General features: G+C 26.5%; 1 protein-coding gene across 2 annotated transcripts in view; it reads left to right on the plus strand.

The window, feature by feature from the left end:
- The window catches only part of LOC135922837 (uncharacterized), a 128,557-nt gene that overhangs the window by 42,583 nt on the left and 66,791 nt on the right, over positions 1–19,183 (plus strand). For both annotated transcript variants that reach the window (XM_065457324.1, XM_065457325.1), the window contains one exon: positions 8,053–8,124. In XM_065457324.1, the coding sequence (XP_065313396.1) occupies positions 8,053–8,124 (72 nt within the window). The remainder of the gene's footprint in view (positions 1–8,052; positions 8,125–19,183) is intronic.

Raw genomic sequence — 19,183 nt, forward strand, 5'->3', positions numbered from 1 at the left:
ATCTATGCACTATTCCTTCCTCTTATTCTATTTTCCTTCTCTACTAAACAATTTTTATTTTATTATTTTGTAAATCCACTTCGTTTTTCTAGAAAACCCAAATATTCGTCTCCTAATTTATTTTTTTAAAAAAAACTAAATTTATTACTTGATAATTCAAATTCTAGTTTTACTTGTTTCACATGTGTCACTCATGTTCCTACTTGTCCTATTTCTACCTCAACTTTCTTCCTATATTCTTATCTTTGTTACTAAGTGTTTTTAAACCTCGATATCAGCCGAGTTTTAAAATGGCTAACTCAATATTTTAACTGGAAAATATTTGCCAAAGCTTAGACATTTCGATCATAAATGTCGAAACCTTTGTGCCATCTATATGAGCAAAATCTTTAGGCTTGCGTAATATTTATCTTGATAAAATATTTAGTTAGCCGTTTTTAAATATCGGCAAATCGAACCATTTAACAATACCATTTACTATGCCCTCCCATATTTTATTAGAGCAAAAAATATCAGTATCCAAACTAAAGTTCCGATTCTTAATTTATCACAAAATATATGTTCTGTCTTTCTTCCTACAAATATCACTGCTGAGATCTTCCTAAAAATAACTTGGGTGATTATCCCTTAGCTGTTTTTGTGTTGTTGTGCATTAACATAGACAACTGCCATTTATTTTCTCCATATTTTTCTTTTTTTTAACCAGCTCTTAACTATAAATTCACCATTCTTTCTGCGTGTCTATTTGATATTGGATAATGAGGCGGCGAAATTAAATGCTGAACATTCCATCTATCGCAAACCAAAAGTTATCACTTTAAACGCTGGACCTACATTTGATACTGGAGTTTATTAATCCATATTCCACAAAAATATTTTTTATATTAAAGCTACTTTCGTTGATACTGTTGACTATTCATTTTTAACCTACGTCATGATAAAATATCTCTCTACGTTAAAATCTCTTTTCTCGGAGGATCTGAGAATAAAAATCGATAACCTCTTGTTAATCAATTGTTTACTATACTTAATTCACTTTTTATAATTTTAAAAGCATTGCATTTGCTTTACCATTCTACATCTCTCAAACGTGCCCTAATTTTTGTCAATTTTTCATTCTGCTTGGATAATTTATCTACAAGCTAGATGGTTATCGGCTTTTCTCTTGTATCTACTTTAAAGACTTATTATGGCATTATTTAATTCCTCTACTATAAGCTGCTCCAAACGATTAATCGATGCTCTATTTCCTTGTTTTCGATTTACTTAACACAAAGTCTTGATAATTTATTCGGTTTCCGGTAAACAATTTTGCTTAACCCGCTCTATTTCAAAATCAAGCCTACCTATAAAACTATTTCTGCAGCCTAGGGGAAATCATTAATTCTTTATTGCTTTTTTAAACAAATTAAATAAAAGGTTTCCTACTAAGTATTCTCTGTATTTAATTAAATCAAATTTAACGTTAATTCCTACTTTTCTATTTTAGACTAACTTTTCGGCCCTATTAAACAGTCTGGATAAAAACAATACATGTTTCTCAACATTAACGATTAATGATAACAAAGATTCTCCTATACCGTCACATGCAGCCACTGCTACTATAATGTCTAAAACCTCATTAAAACATCCGATATACCATTTTCTTTAGTATTTCAAAACTTTCGCATTATTTCTTTCGCCATTCAACTTGTATTTTTCTTTAACAACGTATAATACGGTGTAGTTAACGCAAAATTAGGAGACGAATATTTGGATTTTCTTGAAAAACGAATGGATTTACGAAATAAAAATAGAGAGAAAAGATAAAATAAAATTGTTTAATAGAAAAGGAAAATAGAATAGGGGGAAGGGATAGTTAAATATATAGACGTTAATTATATTTTAAGATGGTGTCTCATATTAAGGTCGGCAACAACATAGTAAGAATATAAGTTCAAGAAATAGATTGGTTCATCGTATCGAGGAATTGGTTAAACGCCGCTTAGAAGGAAGCGACAAGTTTATATGGAAAAACGATGAACGATAATAGGACCGGCTTAAGAGGACTAACTAGAATTTCAAAAATAAATGTGAGTGGACGACCTAAATCCTACCAAGGTCTAGGCAATGCTGGGTTTGTAACATACGCAGTGGGGTGGGGTAGGGAAACAATCACCAGCCAAAAAATTTAGATGCCTAATTCCATACCAAATTGATGAACTTTTTAATTTTGATAATTTTTTATACTGAGAGAACATCATTAGAAAGTTTCGAATCCAAAATTTTAGCCTCCAAGTACTAATAATTTTTGAGTTATCAATGGTCAAAAGTTCCAAAAATGATTTTTTCGAAAAATACGAATAAGAAATTAAGGTAGGTAAAAATTATGTCATTTTGTAATTCTATTAAAGGATTTTTATTAAATATTAAAGATTTTTATGAAATAATAATCTTGTAGTTTTCATTAGTTGTATATTTTGAACCTGAAAACCCCAGGTGTTTCTCACTTATTTTCTATCTATATTTAAGAAAATTTAAACTTGAAACAGCCATGGGTTTTTTAATTACAATTTAAAAAAAAATATATTATTTTCAAAAATAGATGGCGCTCCTATATAATAATGCATTTTTGTTAAGAATATAAAAAAAATTTCAATTTTATCCAAAACATAAATAATAAGATTTTCCATCATTGATAATATGAAAAATATTATTTTAGTAGCCGTTGACAGGCTAACTTATCATTATAATTTATGACTTGTATAAATTAACTGTTTTTATATCTATAGTAAATGATTAAATTTGCTAAAAAGATAGTTAATATTCTGATATCTCCTGCAAATATAATAATTGTTGAAAAATTAATACCAGGTTACATGAACCTGCCTGCTCTTTAGTAATTTTTATTTTTCAAATATTTCAATATAATATTTTTTTCATAAAATTATAATGTAAATATAAATGCTCAAATCCTTGTAAAGAATCAAGCACTTTAATTATAAAATGGATCTTCCAAAAATTATGACATGGATAACTCAATTTCCAAATATTAATGCGGAAAACACTAATTTCTGATCAATGCCGTAAACATTTATCGCGAAAAATTTAGGAAATATAAATTCTGAGCGAGAATAAATAATATTACCACAACATCCACACCACATCAATAGATACTATCAATATTACTTTAAATGAAATTGGAATATCTCCTATTAAGAAAAAAATCTTACTGAAAAATATGATCCAAAAAAAGATAGAAAATGTCAAAAGCTAATTGAGAAATAATAATTAACAATTCAGAATAGGTTAGTTGCAAAGGAAAGCTTACAAAGTTCAATAATTATACTTGTACAATTTTATAAATAGGCTGAAGAGTCTATAAAATGTATAAATTTTTCTTATGCCGCCATATCAGTGTATGAGGCAAGATAAGGCTAATTTAGTATATCTCAATACCTGGGACATAAAAAATTCACGCAGTGTTTCCAATCGGTTTAAGCTCAATATTAAAATATATTTCAATTCATATACGTTTATTGTGGATAATATACTAAATACATGCGAGGATCTGTTAATCGATAGGATATATAACCTGTATGTAAGAAAACGATTAGTGGTTTGTACAAAATGTTGATGTAAATAGAGATGAAAATTTTATCCATCCTAAAGGACGAGCAAATTCTTTTCTTTATGCGAATTTTCATATCAAAAAATATTATTTTAACAGTGCTCATTCAATACGGGATACTTATTATTTATACGAAAATATCTAGGTTTAAAAAATACTATTTTATAAAAACCAAGTTTCATGAATTTTACAATCATATTTGCATAATTATAAAATAACTAGCTGATAACCCGTCAAGAATGACGGGTAATCAGAATTTTCCACGTATGGATAAATAATAAATTTTACCTTCATTTGACGATGGATGAATCAGAATAATAGTCAAATGAGAGGAATAGATTATCCGTATTCATCCTTCCAAGATTTCTATAAATTTTTAGAGAAAAGGTCAAATATATTATGAAAAATATGGAATAAAAAAAATATGATTTTTGAATTATGATAATCAATTCTTTTAAGAAATTTTCCACATCTAGACGCAATGGTTTTTACTCTCTCACTTCGTATAAAATCTACATTCTTCTCAAAGAATTATTTAAATGCTTTTAAAACCTTCCTAAATACTCTTTTAAAAAAGACCTGCCATAATAGATTCAAATCAATCATGGGGGCAAACCTGATTATCTCACAAACACTGGTGGTATACCATTGCAATGGGCTATTTAGAAGATTATAAAAATAATTGCCATGGGTCGGTTTTAACTTATTAAGTATACTTATCAATTAGGATTTGGTATTAAGGGAGAAGGCATAGCTTCACATGCCATTTGTATTCCAAAATCCTCCTCCTAACATGGCTATTATCAAAGTAGACTTTAATAATGCTTTCAATAGCAAATTTTGTGAACATTTCATAAATTGTTTTTATCCCAAATTTCCTGTTTATTCAAAATTCCTAGAGACATTCTGTAACATTAAAACTTCTTTATTCAGCCCCATAGATTCTGACAAAAGGATCCAGCAGGGGAGAAGAGAAGAGTAATACGTCCTCGTTTATTTTACCTTGGTATTCATTATCACATCCATTATCTTAAATCTAAATTTAATTTGGATATAATTATTTGGCATCTTGATGATGGAACAACCTGTGATGTTCTTCCTAAAATAATTGGTTTTCAATTTCTTGAAGCCAATTATAAAAGACTCATTCTTAATAAATCCAAATCCGAAATCTGTTTCCATGATAACAATATGCAAAATCCTCATCTGGCAAAATTAAATTTTTTATTGGGTACATAAATAATAAAAATTAAAAAAATAAGGAAATTAATATAATTTAAAAAAAGTATACAAAGTTAGATTAACAAAAAAAATGCATTGTTGGGATTCGAACCCAAAGCCATCAGCTTCGTAAGCGACACTCTTGCCGATTATTCCACAGACGCTTTTCAAAGTTGACGATTTTTTAAATATATATTATAAATTGTGACACTGTAACTATGACACGGCTTTTATATATATTATTATAGATAGATAGATTTATGTTTATGATGTATAAGATGGTAATGTTAGATATTATTTTAATGGATGCTTTGATGAATAAGTGTTTGATATGGTATGATGCTATAAGAATACTATTGGTTATTACGTTGTGAAAAATTTAAAAATATAAGAATATCTATTTAATAGTTTGAATTTTAAAATAGCAACAAACTTTGAATCGCATGTGAATATGTCACACTTAATTATTTTATCTTCTATTTAATTAATTTTGCCAGATTAAGTAAAAAAAAATCTTTACTGGGATTCGAACCCCATGACCTTTACATTTGTAAGCGACACTCTTGCCGATTAGACCACAGACGCTTTTAAAAAATCGTGAATTTTTAAAATATTTTATAAATTGTGACACTGTGATCGTGCCATTGTGACTACAGCTTTTATATATATTATTATTATAGATTAGATATAGATATTTTTTTTTTATTACATAATTTATATGTTTAAGTAAAAAACATTAAAATAATACATAAAGAGCCAAATCAACCAATATAGTAATTTTTATACATTGGACAGAAAAGTTAAACAAAATTTTTAAATATCTGAGCAGGTAGGTCCACCAAAACTTGCCTATTGCACCTCTAGTCAGGATGACATCGGAAATAGCAGATCATAATGGATTTTACCTCTGCCAAAGAATCCATTTATAAATGATATGCGTCTGCCACTTTTATTTTCCTGTGCATTTACCACCAGAGGTCTGCAAATGTATGAGAATTTAGTTAAGTCTCAAAGGACGGAACCACCAAGTTGGATTAAGAAAAAAAATAATCATTGCTGAGATTGAAACATAGGTCCATCAGATTTGTAATCGACGCTCTTACCAATTAGGCTATAGACACTTTTCAAAATTCAGCCCATGAAATGGTTTTTCAGAAAAAAATCATAGCATTAAAAAATTTCAGTCACAATTTATAATATATATTATAGATATTTCAGTTAGTTCTAGTATATATATAATGGAAGATGAATGAATGTTTGATAAGATACGATTCTATGGTGATTTTTATTGGACTAATATTTTTTAAAAGAATATTAAAAATTTAAAAATATAAGAATACCTATTTAATAGTTTAAATTTTAAAGTAGCAACAAAATTTGAATCGTATCTATTTGATTAATTTTGCCAGATTTAGAAAGAAAAAAATATTTTGCCAGATTGAGAAAAAAAATCTTTGCTGGGATTCGAACCTAAGTCTATTAGATTTGTAAACGAGGCTATTGCCGATTGGGCCACAAGTTACTTATCAAAATTAATTATTTTTTAAATAAATATATATTATAAATTGTGAAAGTGTGACTGTCACAGTTGACAAGGTTTTTATATATATTTTAGATTTTTCGAAAATATTTTTTACAAGTAAAAGATTATTATAATCGCAGCTAAATAATTTTATGATATGCTGGAAAATCTTATTATTTAAATTCAAAAAAAAAATTCTTTCTTTCTTTCCGTAAATTTTTTTTAGATATAGATAATTAAATTACAGAATAATAAAATATTAAATTCAAAGAAATTCGAAAAACGAAATACCTGGAGTTTTCAGATTCAAAATTTACAACTTAAATAAAAACCGCAAGATTATTATTTTATATTTAATAAAAGGCTTTTAATAGAGTTACAAAATGACATAGAATTTTTATTTTTAGCATCATTATTTATTAACTTACCTAAATTTTTAAAATTCGCATTTTTCGAAAAAAGCCATTTTTGGCACTTTTGACCATTAATATCTCAGAAACAATTAGTATTTGGAGGTTAAAATTTTGAATTCGAGGCTTTCTAATGATGTTCTCTCAGTATGCAAAATTTTATCAAAATTAAAAATCGGGTCGAAAAGTTATTTGGTATGGAATTACCCACTGGCTAAAATATTTTTCATAAATATTACTTATTCCGACATCTTATCGCATATATATTTTAATTTAGTGGCGTATTTATCACATTCACAGCAGTAATAAATACGCCTCTAAATTATTCTATGAAATATCAAATAACTCGAGGATACTAGATGTTCTCGTTTTTAGGTGATAGTTTTTAATATTTCCAGAGCTTGTTTATAAATATCTATCTTTTGCCTTTTCCTAAAAAATATCAAAAGGAATTTATATAATATTTATGATTATTAATAAAATGCCATCTTTAAAAATTTAAATAAATAAATAAACGAAGTGAAAGAATTCGAATAAATTAAAATTTTTAAAATATATCCATTTTATTCAAATTATAAAAAAAATAATAATTAGTTATATATTTATCATTTAAAATATTAATTAAACTTTTTTAAATTAGTTAAATAACTAGCTTTTTTTAAAGCTATAGCTACTCGAAAAAAAAATAATACTGATGTTAATTAACTATTTTTTATAAAAGTAGCGTCGCTACCAATGGCTACTTAAAAATATGTAGCGCTGCTACTTGCACTGACGCCTATGTGTGGTAACGATCATATTTAACATTTTATATTATAATATAATCCATTATAGATAAAAATTGACTTTTAATAAAATATATTTTTGATATATTTTAAATTTTTACCTCTGACAAAATAAATTATTTTTATATTTTGAACTTATATAGTAGAAAATATAACTTATCAAAAGATTATTCTAGCATAAAATAATTATTATCAATCATCATTAACTTGAAAGGAAATGTTAACCATGTTTTTTTTAAATCCTCGTATCTTTTATTTTCTAAATAAATATTTGCAATATATAAATATACAAAAATAAAAACACATATTGATTTTTTTTTCAAAATACATTGTATACACTTTACACTACTTAGTATTATTATTATTGCTAGACTTATAATACCAATTTATTAAAATTTGATCAAAATTTTTTATTATAAACAGGGTGTAGCTCCTGTTGTAAAAAATATTTTTTGGAAATGATTATTGTAAAATTGTTATCTTTTATTTTTATATATAATTTAGGAACTTAAAGGACAACCGCATATCTTATATTGACCCAGGAGCATTCGAAGGCCTCATCAATCTCATTAAAATGTAAAAAATTTTTTTATTTATTTTGTACCAATAGATAATTATAATATTGAGTTAAAGATCGGAACATATTTAAGAATCTGAAATGGATACAATTTTAATTAACTAGTATTTTTTTAAATGTCAATTTTTTTTTGGATTGCAAGGTATACATGTGCGCCGCCGGTCAAATACGCTGCCATATTTTTGACCATGCTGAGGCCGCCGCCAAAAAGTGTCGGCGCTCTGTAAAAATTTGGCCGTGGCGGCGTGATACATATTTTTCATTATTAAAAATAATATTTATTTTATATATTAATATATATTCTTTTTATTTTAAAATTAAAAATGAATTAAAGATTTTATCTGAACATTGTATATATAATCTATATATATATTATAATAATGTTATTACAAGGTAAGTTATAATAATAGTAAAAAACAATTTAATATTAGTAAATCACAATTATATAAAATTATTAATTCTTGCTATTTTTTATTGATTGAGATTCAAGTTCCCTTTTAGCGTTAACATTATAATAGGCAGCAAAATGGCCAAAGTCTATCCTATGCATAGTGTTTAGGGGTTTCGGATATTGAAAAAATAAAGCTGAAATAATTGTATTTTACTAAGTTTATGGCTGAGTAGACCGACGTTTGACAAAGGATACAGTGATAAGGCTTTACCATATCGCAATTAAGTCTAAGACATATGGCGTGACGTAGTTCATCATTGCTTAGGAGCTGGCATTAGAAGAAAAATTTAAATATATTTTTGAATTATTAAAAAATGCGGTTTTATTTTTTAAAATTAATAAATATAATTTGCTATAAAAACATTTGATTTGTAACAATCCATATAATATACGTTCGCTCAATTTTGTAGGCTGTGACCAACGTAGTAATTTACAGAAAAGGTAAAAATATTATTATATATTTTATTCTTTTAATTTTAGATGTTTCAAATATTTTGTATAAGACCATCAATTATTATATAAAGATCAATACAATATTATATTAATGCAATCTACAACTCATCATAAATATTTTTTATCATAAAAGGAAATCTTAATTAATGATTTTTATTTTATTGCCATTATAACATAAATATAAACATAGCAGGTATAACAAAATACATTATATCCTTGCAAGCAAAACCTTCTTAAGTGTTGTTGCAGATAAAGTCTTTTGTAATATATGCTTGCAAATAGCACCTGATTAAGATGGTGAGGATGAAAATAATTATTATTTTCAGAGTAAATTTTTTGATTATTTTGAAAATATGTGTTAATTTTTTAATTAGTTATCCGATCAAATCTTTTTCAAAAAATAACATCAAACATATTATAACATTTACTTGACAAAAATGACTCATCATGTAAAGAAGAAATATCTAAACAAAATTTAAAATTATTTTTCAAACCCATTGTAAAAGATTCTACTGACCCAATAAAAGATAAAAAATGGATTCTGGTAAGTAATTATGTTCTCATATGTTGCTAGAATTTAATGCCATTCACTTCTATAAATAATACTGGAATGCAAGATTTTCTAATATTTGTAACATAATTATAATTTTTTAAAGTGCAATCTTAATCTTTATTTTTATTATTTTAAAATAGAATTTTTAGATAACATTGATCTCATTTCACATTTAGAATTTTTAAAGGCATCATGTTTTCATTATTAACTTTTTATTATGTAGGAATATGGCATTATTTCAGATACAAAAGATTTACCAGATGGAACAACACTTAGCCGAAGTGGATTTATATCAATGAAAGCATACATATGTCAACAAATAAATATAGGTCCAAAATTTTATGCTATAACTTTTGATGTGTGAACAGACAAATATAGACGGCGAAATTATATTATCTTTACATTTCACGAAATAGGTAATAATTTTAATATTGTATTTTATACATTGGCGGCACATCACGCCACTCAAAAACATACCGCAGAAATTATTCTTTCCGAGATAGAAAAAATTGAAAATGAATTTGATTTAGGGTTTAAGAAAATTCAAATGGTTAAGGGTGCAGGACTCAATATAAAGAAAAGTGTTCGTCCAGAAGAATATGACCATTATTTATGTTTGGGGCATGGATTACATAATCTAATGACAGTCGATGGAATAAAAAGTTAATAAAATGAAAAATCTCATTAAAAAAGTGAGAGAAATTATAGTTGCCTTAAAATTCAAAACGCGGTTTTTGAAAATAAACGATATCGAAAATAGGAAATGTTTTGAATAGATATCATTAACATCGGATATTCTAGATTTGGATGATAATGATCCTTTTTATGAAGATCGTTTGGGTTTTGATAATGATAGTGCAAATCAAAATCATATGAGAAAAGCATAAAACCTTAAAATTAAATGTGTCTACATATTGGCATAGTATTTAAATTATGTTAGAATGTGTAAGTTAAAACAAATCAATAAAACAATCCATATTTATTCATAATTATATTTATCTATCCATTAACAAAGAATATAAATATTATAAATCATAATTATCCCGCTTCACATATTCTTCACTCCCACAGGTCCATTCTTTATTCCTCCCAGCTGACATCTTCTCCAATTAATCCAATATCTTCACTCCAAAATAGTTAACAAAGGAATCCTTAAAAACCAGACATGTGATGATCACGTTTTTCCACTATCCACCAGGAAACCTTAATTCCCCTGTCAAAAAATAACTGACATTTGATGTATTAAATTAAATTTATTTCTTTTTTTCAACAGCTACAACACGCCTACCCTTCACAAGCCCAGCGTCCCTCTCTCTGTGGTGGTGTTGTATCGAATCGCCCCTTTGAATTGTATCGGCTTTGAACTGTATCGAATCTCCCCTTTGAATTGTATCGGGACGCCTTGAAGACGTTCAGGGAATTTGTCGTCGTCTTCCCTTATGATGATTTATAATATAATATCGCCGTTACCTTTCAACATATAATCGCGAAAACACATATTATCAATAATGACATGTGCATTGGGGTATCTGCATTTATAATCTATGGAACATTAATATGGACAATGTAATATCAACCAAACATAATAATTCATTATGATTCATGGTAATTAAGAAATAATGATTTTACATATAATAATGTAATGTGAACACATGGTCTATGTATGAAATGCAATTTCAACACATGTAATTTTCCTTCTGTCATGTGAAAAAAACAAAGCAACATTTTTATAAATATCTCCTAAAATGAATAGAAAAATCCATCTTTAGGTATTAAAAATAATTGCGAAACTTTGTCAAACAAAGATTTTAAATAAAATTACAAAACATAAAATAAATTTAATATTTTATAGGGAGGAAAAATGTATAATACGTAGAAAATACAATTTCCCATCTAGGAATTACTCAGTATCCTAAGAAAAATATACCATTTCTACCTACCTCTGCCATCACAATGAGCACAAATTCACAAAAATGTAGAATGCAACGTAACAAAAATTGAGAATATAATGGGCTATATGGTATATATGTAAAGAACTTTTAATACACCTTCACAATATAAAATAATTTGAGTCTTTTCTTTAAAAAAAAAGTTCATAAAATAAATAGTAAAATGTAATGTGCTATAAAATTATAACAAAGATAAAAAAAAATGTAATATGCAGCATAAATTTACAAAAAAAATTTACACAAAAAAAAACTTTCTCCAGTATGCAAACTAAACAATATTCTCACCTCAAGGCATACCCATCAACATGGCTGACCTTATCTGTAAAAATATTTTCCCTTCACATCATTGCATACCATAAAAATAATATAATAATTGCAAATAAAACTTTTTATAAAATTTTATAATTTAAAATAAATATATATATATTAAATATAAAGACTTCATAATTTGGAAAAAAAAATCTTACACATCATATAAATCCATACCCAATTTATATATATATCAAATGCAGGCACTAAATCAAAATAACTATCCACCTATAACATTATAGATATTATTCTGACTTCATCATACTTCAATTCCTTTAAATTATCATTCATAATTTAATATATCATATGTGTAATTCACATTACACCCTATTTCATAAAAATGGTTAATTACTTCAAAATGAACAACATTAACTCACCCTCAATAGATCCCTTAATAACATATTAACCTTAATTGAAACTAAATTACAAATACAATATATTAACATTAATTATTAATAAATGAACCCACACATGTCCATCCCTTTAAAAACCCAAAATGCATAATTATATAATACACACTTTATTACAAAAGTCTATTTCCATATATATTTTCCTAAATTTCAAATATTTAAATATTTAGCAATCCTTTCCGTCCTGCTGATCTTGAGGTCTTAGCTTCCTATGACGGAATACCTATAACACCATTCAATGAGTTTTAAGGCATACCAAATAATAAGACCATATCTACTGTCAAAATTGGATGTACAATATACATCTAGACATATAATATACCAAATATTACTGTCTTAAATTCCTGATCTTTATTCCTGCCTAATACTCATTACATACTTTCTATCTTACCCTTTGTAAGCTAAATATATAAGTATAGAAACCCTTAAACTCACCCCTTAATCTCACCTACCCCTGTATAGTTTCTAGTACTTGTGTTGTGCACAGTAAAATTCAAAATTACATGAAAAAAAATGGTTCTTACCTTTTTATAACAAATAACTCTTTAATCTCCAGGTTCTGTACATGCATCACTTTCTTATCCTTTACATTGCATTTGTTCCGCATTAATCCCTAGATAAATCCTGAAATCATCGGCAACAATAAAACAAATCAATAAAACAATCCATATTTATTCATAATTATATTTATCTATCCATTAACAAAGAATATAAATATTATAAATCATAATTATCCCGCTTCACATATTCTTCACTCCCACAGGTCCATTCTTTATTCCTCCCAGCTGACATCTTCTCCAATTAATCCAATATCTTCACTCCAAAATATTTAACAAAGGAATCTTTAAAAACCAGACATGTGATGATCACGTTTTTCCACTATCCACCAGGAAAACTTAATTCCCCTGTCAGAAAATAACTGACACTTGATGTATTAAATTAAATTTATTTCTTCTTTTTTTCAACAGCTACAACATAAGTGACAATAACAACAAGTCTATAAATATTCTATTAAACAGAATGAAGAAACTGGATCTCAAATTATTTAACTCCGATTGGGACTTTATGCATTCTAAATTCTTAAAACCTTTTAAAAAACCGTTGTATTTTTATCCGCCCAAGAAGGATTTACTATAAATGTATCCTTATTATTTTGTAGTGAAATTAAAAATCATTTAATCGTAAAAAGAATAATAGTTCCTCCCATAGCATCCCTTAAACAAAATATGCTTATTAAATTTAATCATAGATTTCCAATAACCGATCTTCAGGTAGTATTTTTAAATACATGAATTAGCTTTTTTAAAATATTATTTCTCTTTGTTTTATTTTGTTACTTAGGTGTTAGGAGCACTTTTAGATCCTCGTTTTCAATCTATAAACATAGTAAATGAATATTTAAAAGGAAAAAATATTACTCTGGTGCAATTTTTATGTCAATATGCTACCTTTCTGTTGGCTTACACGGACGAATTAACCGAATGTGAAACGACGGAAGTTGCTTCAGAATTCGATTATCTTAAATGATTGGCTACGAAACATTCATCTATTCATAACAATAATCTGGAACAACAAGACTATTTAACTAGTCTAGAAAAAGAGTGTTATTCATTATTTTTGCCTTATAATTTAGAGATAAAAGTTGTCTTAGATTTTTGGAAGATAAGAACATTGGATCTTCTTAAACTTTCAATATTAGCTAGAAAGGTTTTGTGCATTCCAGCTACGAGCACACCCAGTGAGTGTGTATTTTCCATAGCTGAGCTCACTCTGAACTCTAAAAGTTCTTTATTATCTCCTATAAATCTAAATAAAATAATATTTATACATGATAATTTTCAATAAAATCATTAAATTATAGTTATAAACATAATAAGGCATAAATTTTATTTTAAAAGTGGTTTCAATGAATTTATAATTTTAATTAAAAAATTTAAGTTAGAAAAATCCGCCAGTCGATTTTTTAAAAAACCACCTCCGATAATGCTGTCTGCACAGATGTCTAGGTATACATCGAGGTGCGTACACAGCGGGTGAGGGGTAGGGGGGAAATAAATATATTTTTAAAATATTACTGTTTTATAGTGCTGTTAACATTTTTAAAAAATCATAAGCGTTCAACGTTCATTGACGAAACTAACGTGTTCAACTTCAAAAAAAATAACGCGTTCCCGTTCGTTTTAAACCATATGAATAAATTATTTTTTTAAATTTTATTTAATATTTAATTTAACATAAATAAATAAAAATGATTAGTTTAAGCAAAATAAAATCTTTTATTATCATATAAAATTTATAAATTTATAATACTTTTAAACTGTTCAACTATTAAAATATAAAACTCTTGATAAAAACTTATAGCAAAATTTTAAATAATCACACTAAAAATAAATAAATTCTCAAAGATATTAACTTACATATATCTATGTATATAATATAGTGATATTGAAGAAAAGGAACGCCATTCGTTACCTTCTTTTATAGATGAGGAGTAACGGTATAGCCTTCCTTTTTTTGAATAACGGTAACTCAAAACGTTACTCGTTACTATAAACTTTTTTAAAAAAAATTATGAAAAACATATTTTATTGTATTATAAAATATTATTTATTTAATTTTATAAATAATTTAAGCCCAGTAGTCAGATCAACTACCGAATTCTTCATTTTTATTAAAAAATTTTGTTGTTAAATTTTCAGTCAATATTGTTAATCTAATTAATATTGAATCCAGATATGTTAATTTATATAATATGCCAATTTTACATCTTCAGGTGAAGATAATTTAACCTGCCCTGGCCCCAATATGAAACATTTTTTCACCAGTAAAAAAATTAAGTGTACAAAGTGCAACTCAAATAATTCCTCAATTATTGAATAAACATGGGCAGTATCGAAATTGTACAGCTATTTTTAAGGAAAAAATGGGAAGATCATGATTAAATCGGTTATAATAAGATGGAACCGTGAAATTAATAGTCTTATTAAGGAGAATAACTGATTTGACGAATCATAAATCCAAAATGCAGAGATTTTCAGACAATAACAGGCCGTTCATATATATTGTGTGGTTAGGATTAATTAAAAAATATGATATGTATAATTTTGTGATATGGAATCCATTATGGCTCTTTCGATTTTAGAACATTTGGGATTCCCACGATAACTATTATAATATTAAAACTTAAAAAAATAACTTCAAATAATTTCAAGTTTTGTAAGCCATTTATTAAGACAATCGTGAAAGACATATAAGAAGTGTGTATTAAAATATTGTTTGCAATTTATATTTTGATTATACTTATTTTCAATAGATTCGAACACATCTATAAAGATTAATATATCCTATCAGCAATAATTCATAAATTTATAGGTCAGCGAAGGTAGAAAGCTTGAACTTATTTTCCGTTTGATAAAATATCATGACAAAGAAAAAAACTGATTGATTCCCATAAAAAACAAAATTCATATCAGATAACTTGCTGATAAAATAAAAATCTCAAATGAAAATTCTTTTGAAGATGATCCATAGCTTTTTTCATTATTCTTTAATTTATAGTAAATTACCTTCTATAAAATTATTATTTATTATGTATAATACAGCCTCCTTTGCGTCAGTTAAACGTATGTTTAGCACAGCGAAAGATTATCTGATCAAAATTTTGAAAATCTATTGTTAAAAATAAATAAAATTTTTTATAAAAATATCCTATTTTATAATATATTATATATGTCGTATTGGGATATGTAATCATGTGCCCATGTTTTATTCGGGATCTTTAAAAATATTTAAAAAATATTCCGATTCCCATGAAAAAAAAATTCCGAATACCCATGAAAAAAAAAAATAAAATATAATTAAAAGGCCAAAATAAGGGATTTAAAAAGAGAATTTAAAAAAAAGTAAATAGTATAAAAATAAGGCGTATAATAAATGAAAAGGGATGAGGACATTTTTGTTTAAAAAAATATTAAAAAATATTGCCTTTTCTTCTCTTTCTCTTTTTTGCGGCTGGCACCATATAATTAAAAGGCCAAAATAAGGGATTTAAAAAGAGAATTTAAAAAAAAGTAAATAATATATAATTAAGGTATATAATGAATGAATTTTTGTTTTAAAAAATATATTTATAAAAAATCCGAATTATTGCAACAATTATTCAATTCAATATGGCACTTCGTTGAACATTTAAGCAGGAACCCGAACTGTTATTTATAGCGGTTCAGTTTGGCTACGGTTCAGTATGTAAAAAATTATAATGGTTACATTTTGGTTACGGTCCTTGAGAAGAAATTTATAAAGGTTCTGTTCAGCTAATTGTAAAGGTTCATTAAGGTTAGAAATTTTTTTTTATTGAAGCAACACCATCTTCTAATTTATTTTTATTATAAGCATCTATGAATTATAAAAAAAATATATAAGATTCAAAATAACTCATTTTTAAATATATTATTTGAACTTATAAGTAATATATTTTCAAGTATAAATGGATTCCTTTTTGTTCGTTGTGACGATAACATAAATTTTAGCCCCGAAAAAGCCCTTTCTACTAACTTGTGTTGCGGGAACCGCTAGTACTATAAGAGCACATTTATGTAATTCTGGATATTCAAATTATTTCCATTTCTAAAATATAAAAACTGAACCGATTTAAACCGGTTTAACCGTTTTTTATAAAGGTTCTTTTTACTCCTTCAAAAAATAATTATATCGATTCGGTTACGGTTATGGTTCAAATATTTATAACATAAGGTTCAGATATTTATAACAAAAATAAATTTAAGGGGATTCGGAATCTTTTTTTTAAAAAACAATTAAATTATATTTTTTTGCCACCTGGCTGGCACTTAAAAATTTTATTTTTTAGAGATATTTAATATGAATTACTTTTATGCTTTAAATCATTAAATACTCGAAAAAATGGTTTTAATATAAATTAAAAGTAAAAAATAAATATTATAGACAAATTAGAGGAAGAGAAAGCGAAAAGAGGTGCGGGCCTAATTTTTTATTCACAGCCCGCCCGCTCACGGTGGCAATAAAAACATTCACGCCAATTCACGCTTACCACTAAAAAAATTTCGACCCGACCCGCCCGCTCACGAAAGGCAATATTTTGATTCGCCCGAAAAAAAACGGTGTTTTTAAATTTTTCAAAACTTTAATGCTTTAATTTTTTACACTTTTTTGAATTTATTCTATTTATTTCTTTAATTCCATAATCCAAAATTACTAAATACATATTATAAATCTAGATTTTTACTTAGAAAAAGAAGAATGTCTATTTTTTTATTTCAATTGTGTGCGCCTTTCCTCTAATATGCGATTGGCTACAGAAAATAAATTTTCACTAGAAGCCAAATTTGACAGGGCTGACAAAATTTTACTCTCTAATTTTCTCAACAAAAGGAAATAAATTTTCCTGCTTCCAAAACTTCAAAATATTGCCATTGTTATTTGTTTTATTTTTTTAAATTTTATTCTGATAATATTGATATTGGTATAATTTAAAAAAAAATATGATAAAACACTAAAATATTAAAACAACTATAGAAAAATATATAAAATTACTAAATAAAAATATATAGGTATATCGAAGGCTCTAAAAAAAGCTTAATTTAATAATGAAAATGTACCTAAAAAACAAGTATAATAATTGTGTTTAAAAATTTCCAATTGAAGTTTTTGTGAAATAAAGATTCGTGATTTTCGTTTGTTATGCTAAAAAATTTTCGTGTTAAAGTTTTTAAAAAATATATGTAGACTGTGAAAAATTGCCGTTAGTTGAAATGACTATTGGCGAAATATAAAGTTATTTAATTTTGAATATTTATTAATTTTTTTATTTTCCCCACAAGTAAGAGGGTTTGTATTAATTGATGAAGGAAAGGATGATACGCAGGTTGCATCCCAAATAAAAGATTTCCCTTGGACCAGGGGGTGCAGGTTAAGCCGTCGGGAGAAAAGTATTAACTTATTTAACACTTAAGTTTCAGGGTAAATATTTGAAGTGACAAATTGATAATATGGTAGGGGGCCCGGGGTAAAGCGATTGATATTTTCCATTTTATATTTTGAAACATTAACAAAACACAATAAATTATACTTATAGAGGTCTGCCCCGCCCGCCCATCTAAGTGGGTGGGCATAAAAATTTTTAAGAACGGGCAGGCGGGCGGGCAAATATTTTTTTAAAAGGGGGCAGGCGGACGGGCAGGTTAAATAATTTTTTAACTGTGGACGGGTTAAGAAATTTAAACAATGGGCAGGTGAGTTAAAAAAATTTAAATAAATATTTATAAAAAATTGTTCCTATGAACTTTTTTGTATTAAAAATAATGTTCTTATTTGATATCATATTTTTTCTTAAAATAAATAAACTTTTTTGTAATATTTAAAACTACTTTGGTGGAAACGACAAGTTGCCAAAGCTATCAAGATTAGCATATTGGCAATTCCTGCAAGTGCTTCTTCTGAACGAGGATTTAGCATTGCTAGAAGGTTTTTAGAACAAAGAAGAACGTGTTTGAATCCAGAAAATGACGATTCATTATTTTTTTTGCATATTAATTACATATAATATCAATATTATATTTATATTATTTTCATAAATATTTTATTTGATCAAATAAATTATCCATAATTTAATTTAATATTTTTTTATGCTTAATATAGTAATTTCCTAAAAACATTATGTAGAGGAGTAATGCTGAATTTTTTTTTATTAGATGCTTAAAAAATTGAAAGAATGGCCATAATTAAATTTTATAATAGCGGGCTTGTGTTAAAAATTTTTTATAAATAATGGGTGGGCGGGTAAGAAATTTTAGACTAAAGGGCGGGCGGGTTAAATTTTTTTTAAAACATAAACCCGCTCAATGCAGATCTCTAACTTATATGTAGTCAATCCCTCACCTACAAAATAAAAAAAGT

This window comes from Gordionus sp. m RMFG-2023, chromosome 1, assembly GCF_954871325.1.
Source record: "Gordionus sp. m RMFG-2023 chromosome 1, tfGorSpeb1-WG-v2, whole genome shotgun sequence".
NCBI lineage: Eukaryota > Metazoa > Nematomorpha > Gordioida > Chordodea > Parachordodidae > Gordionus > Gordionus sp. m RMFG-2023.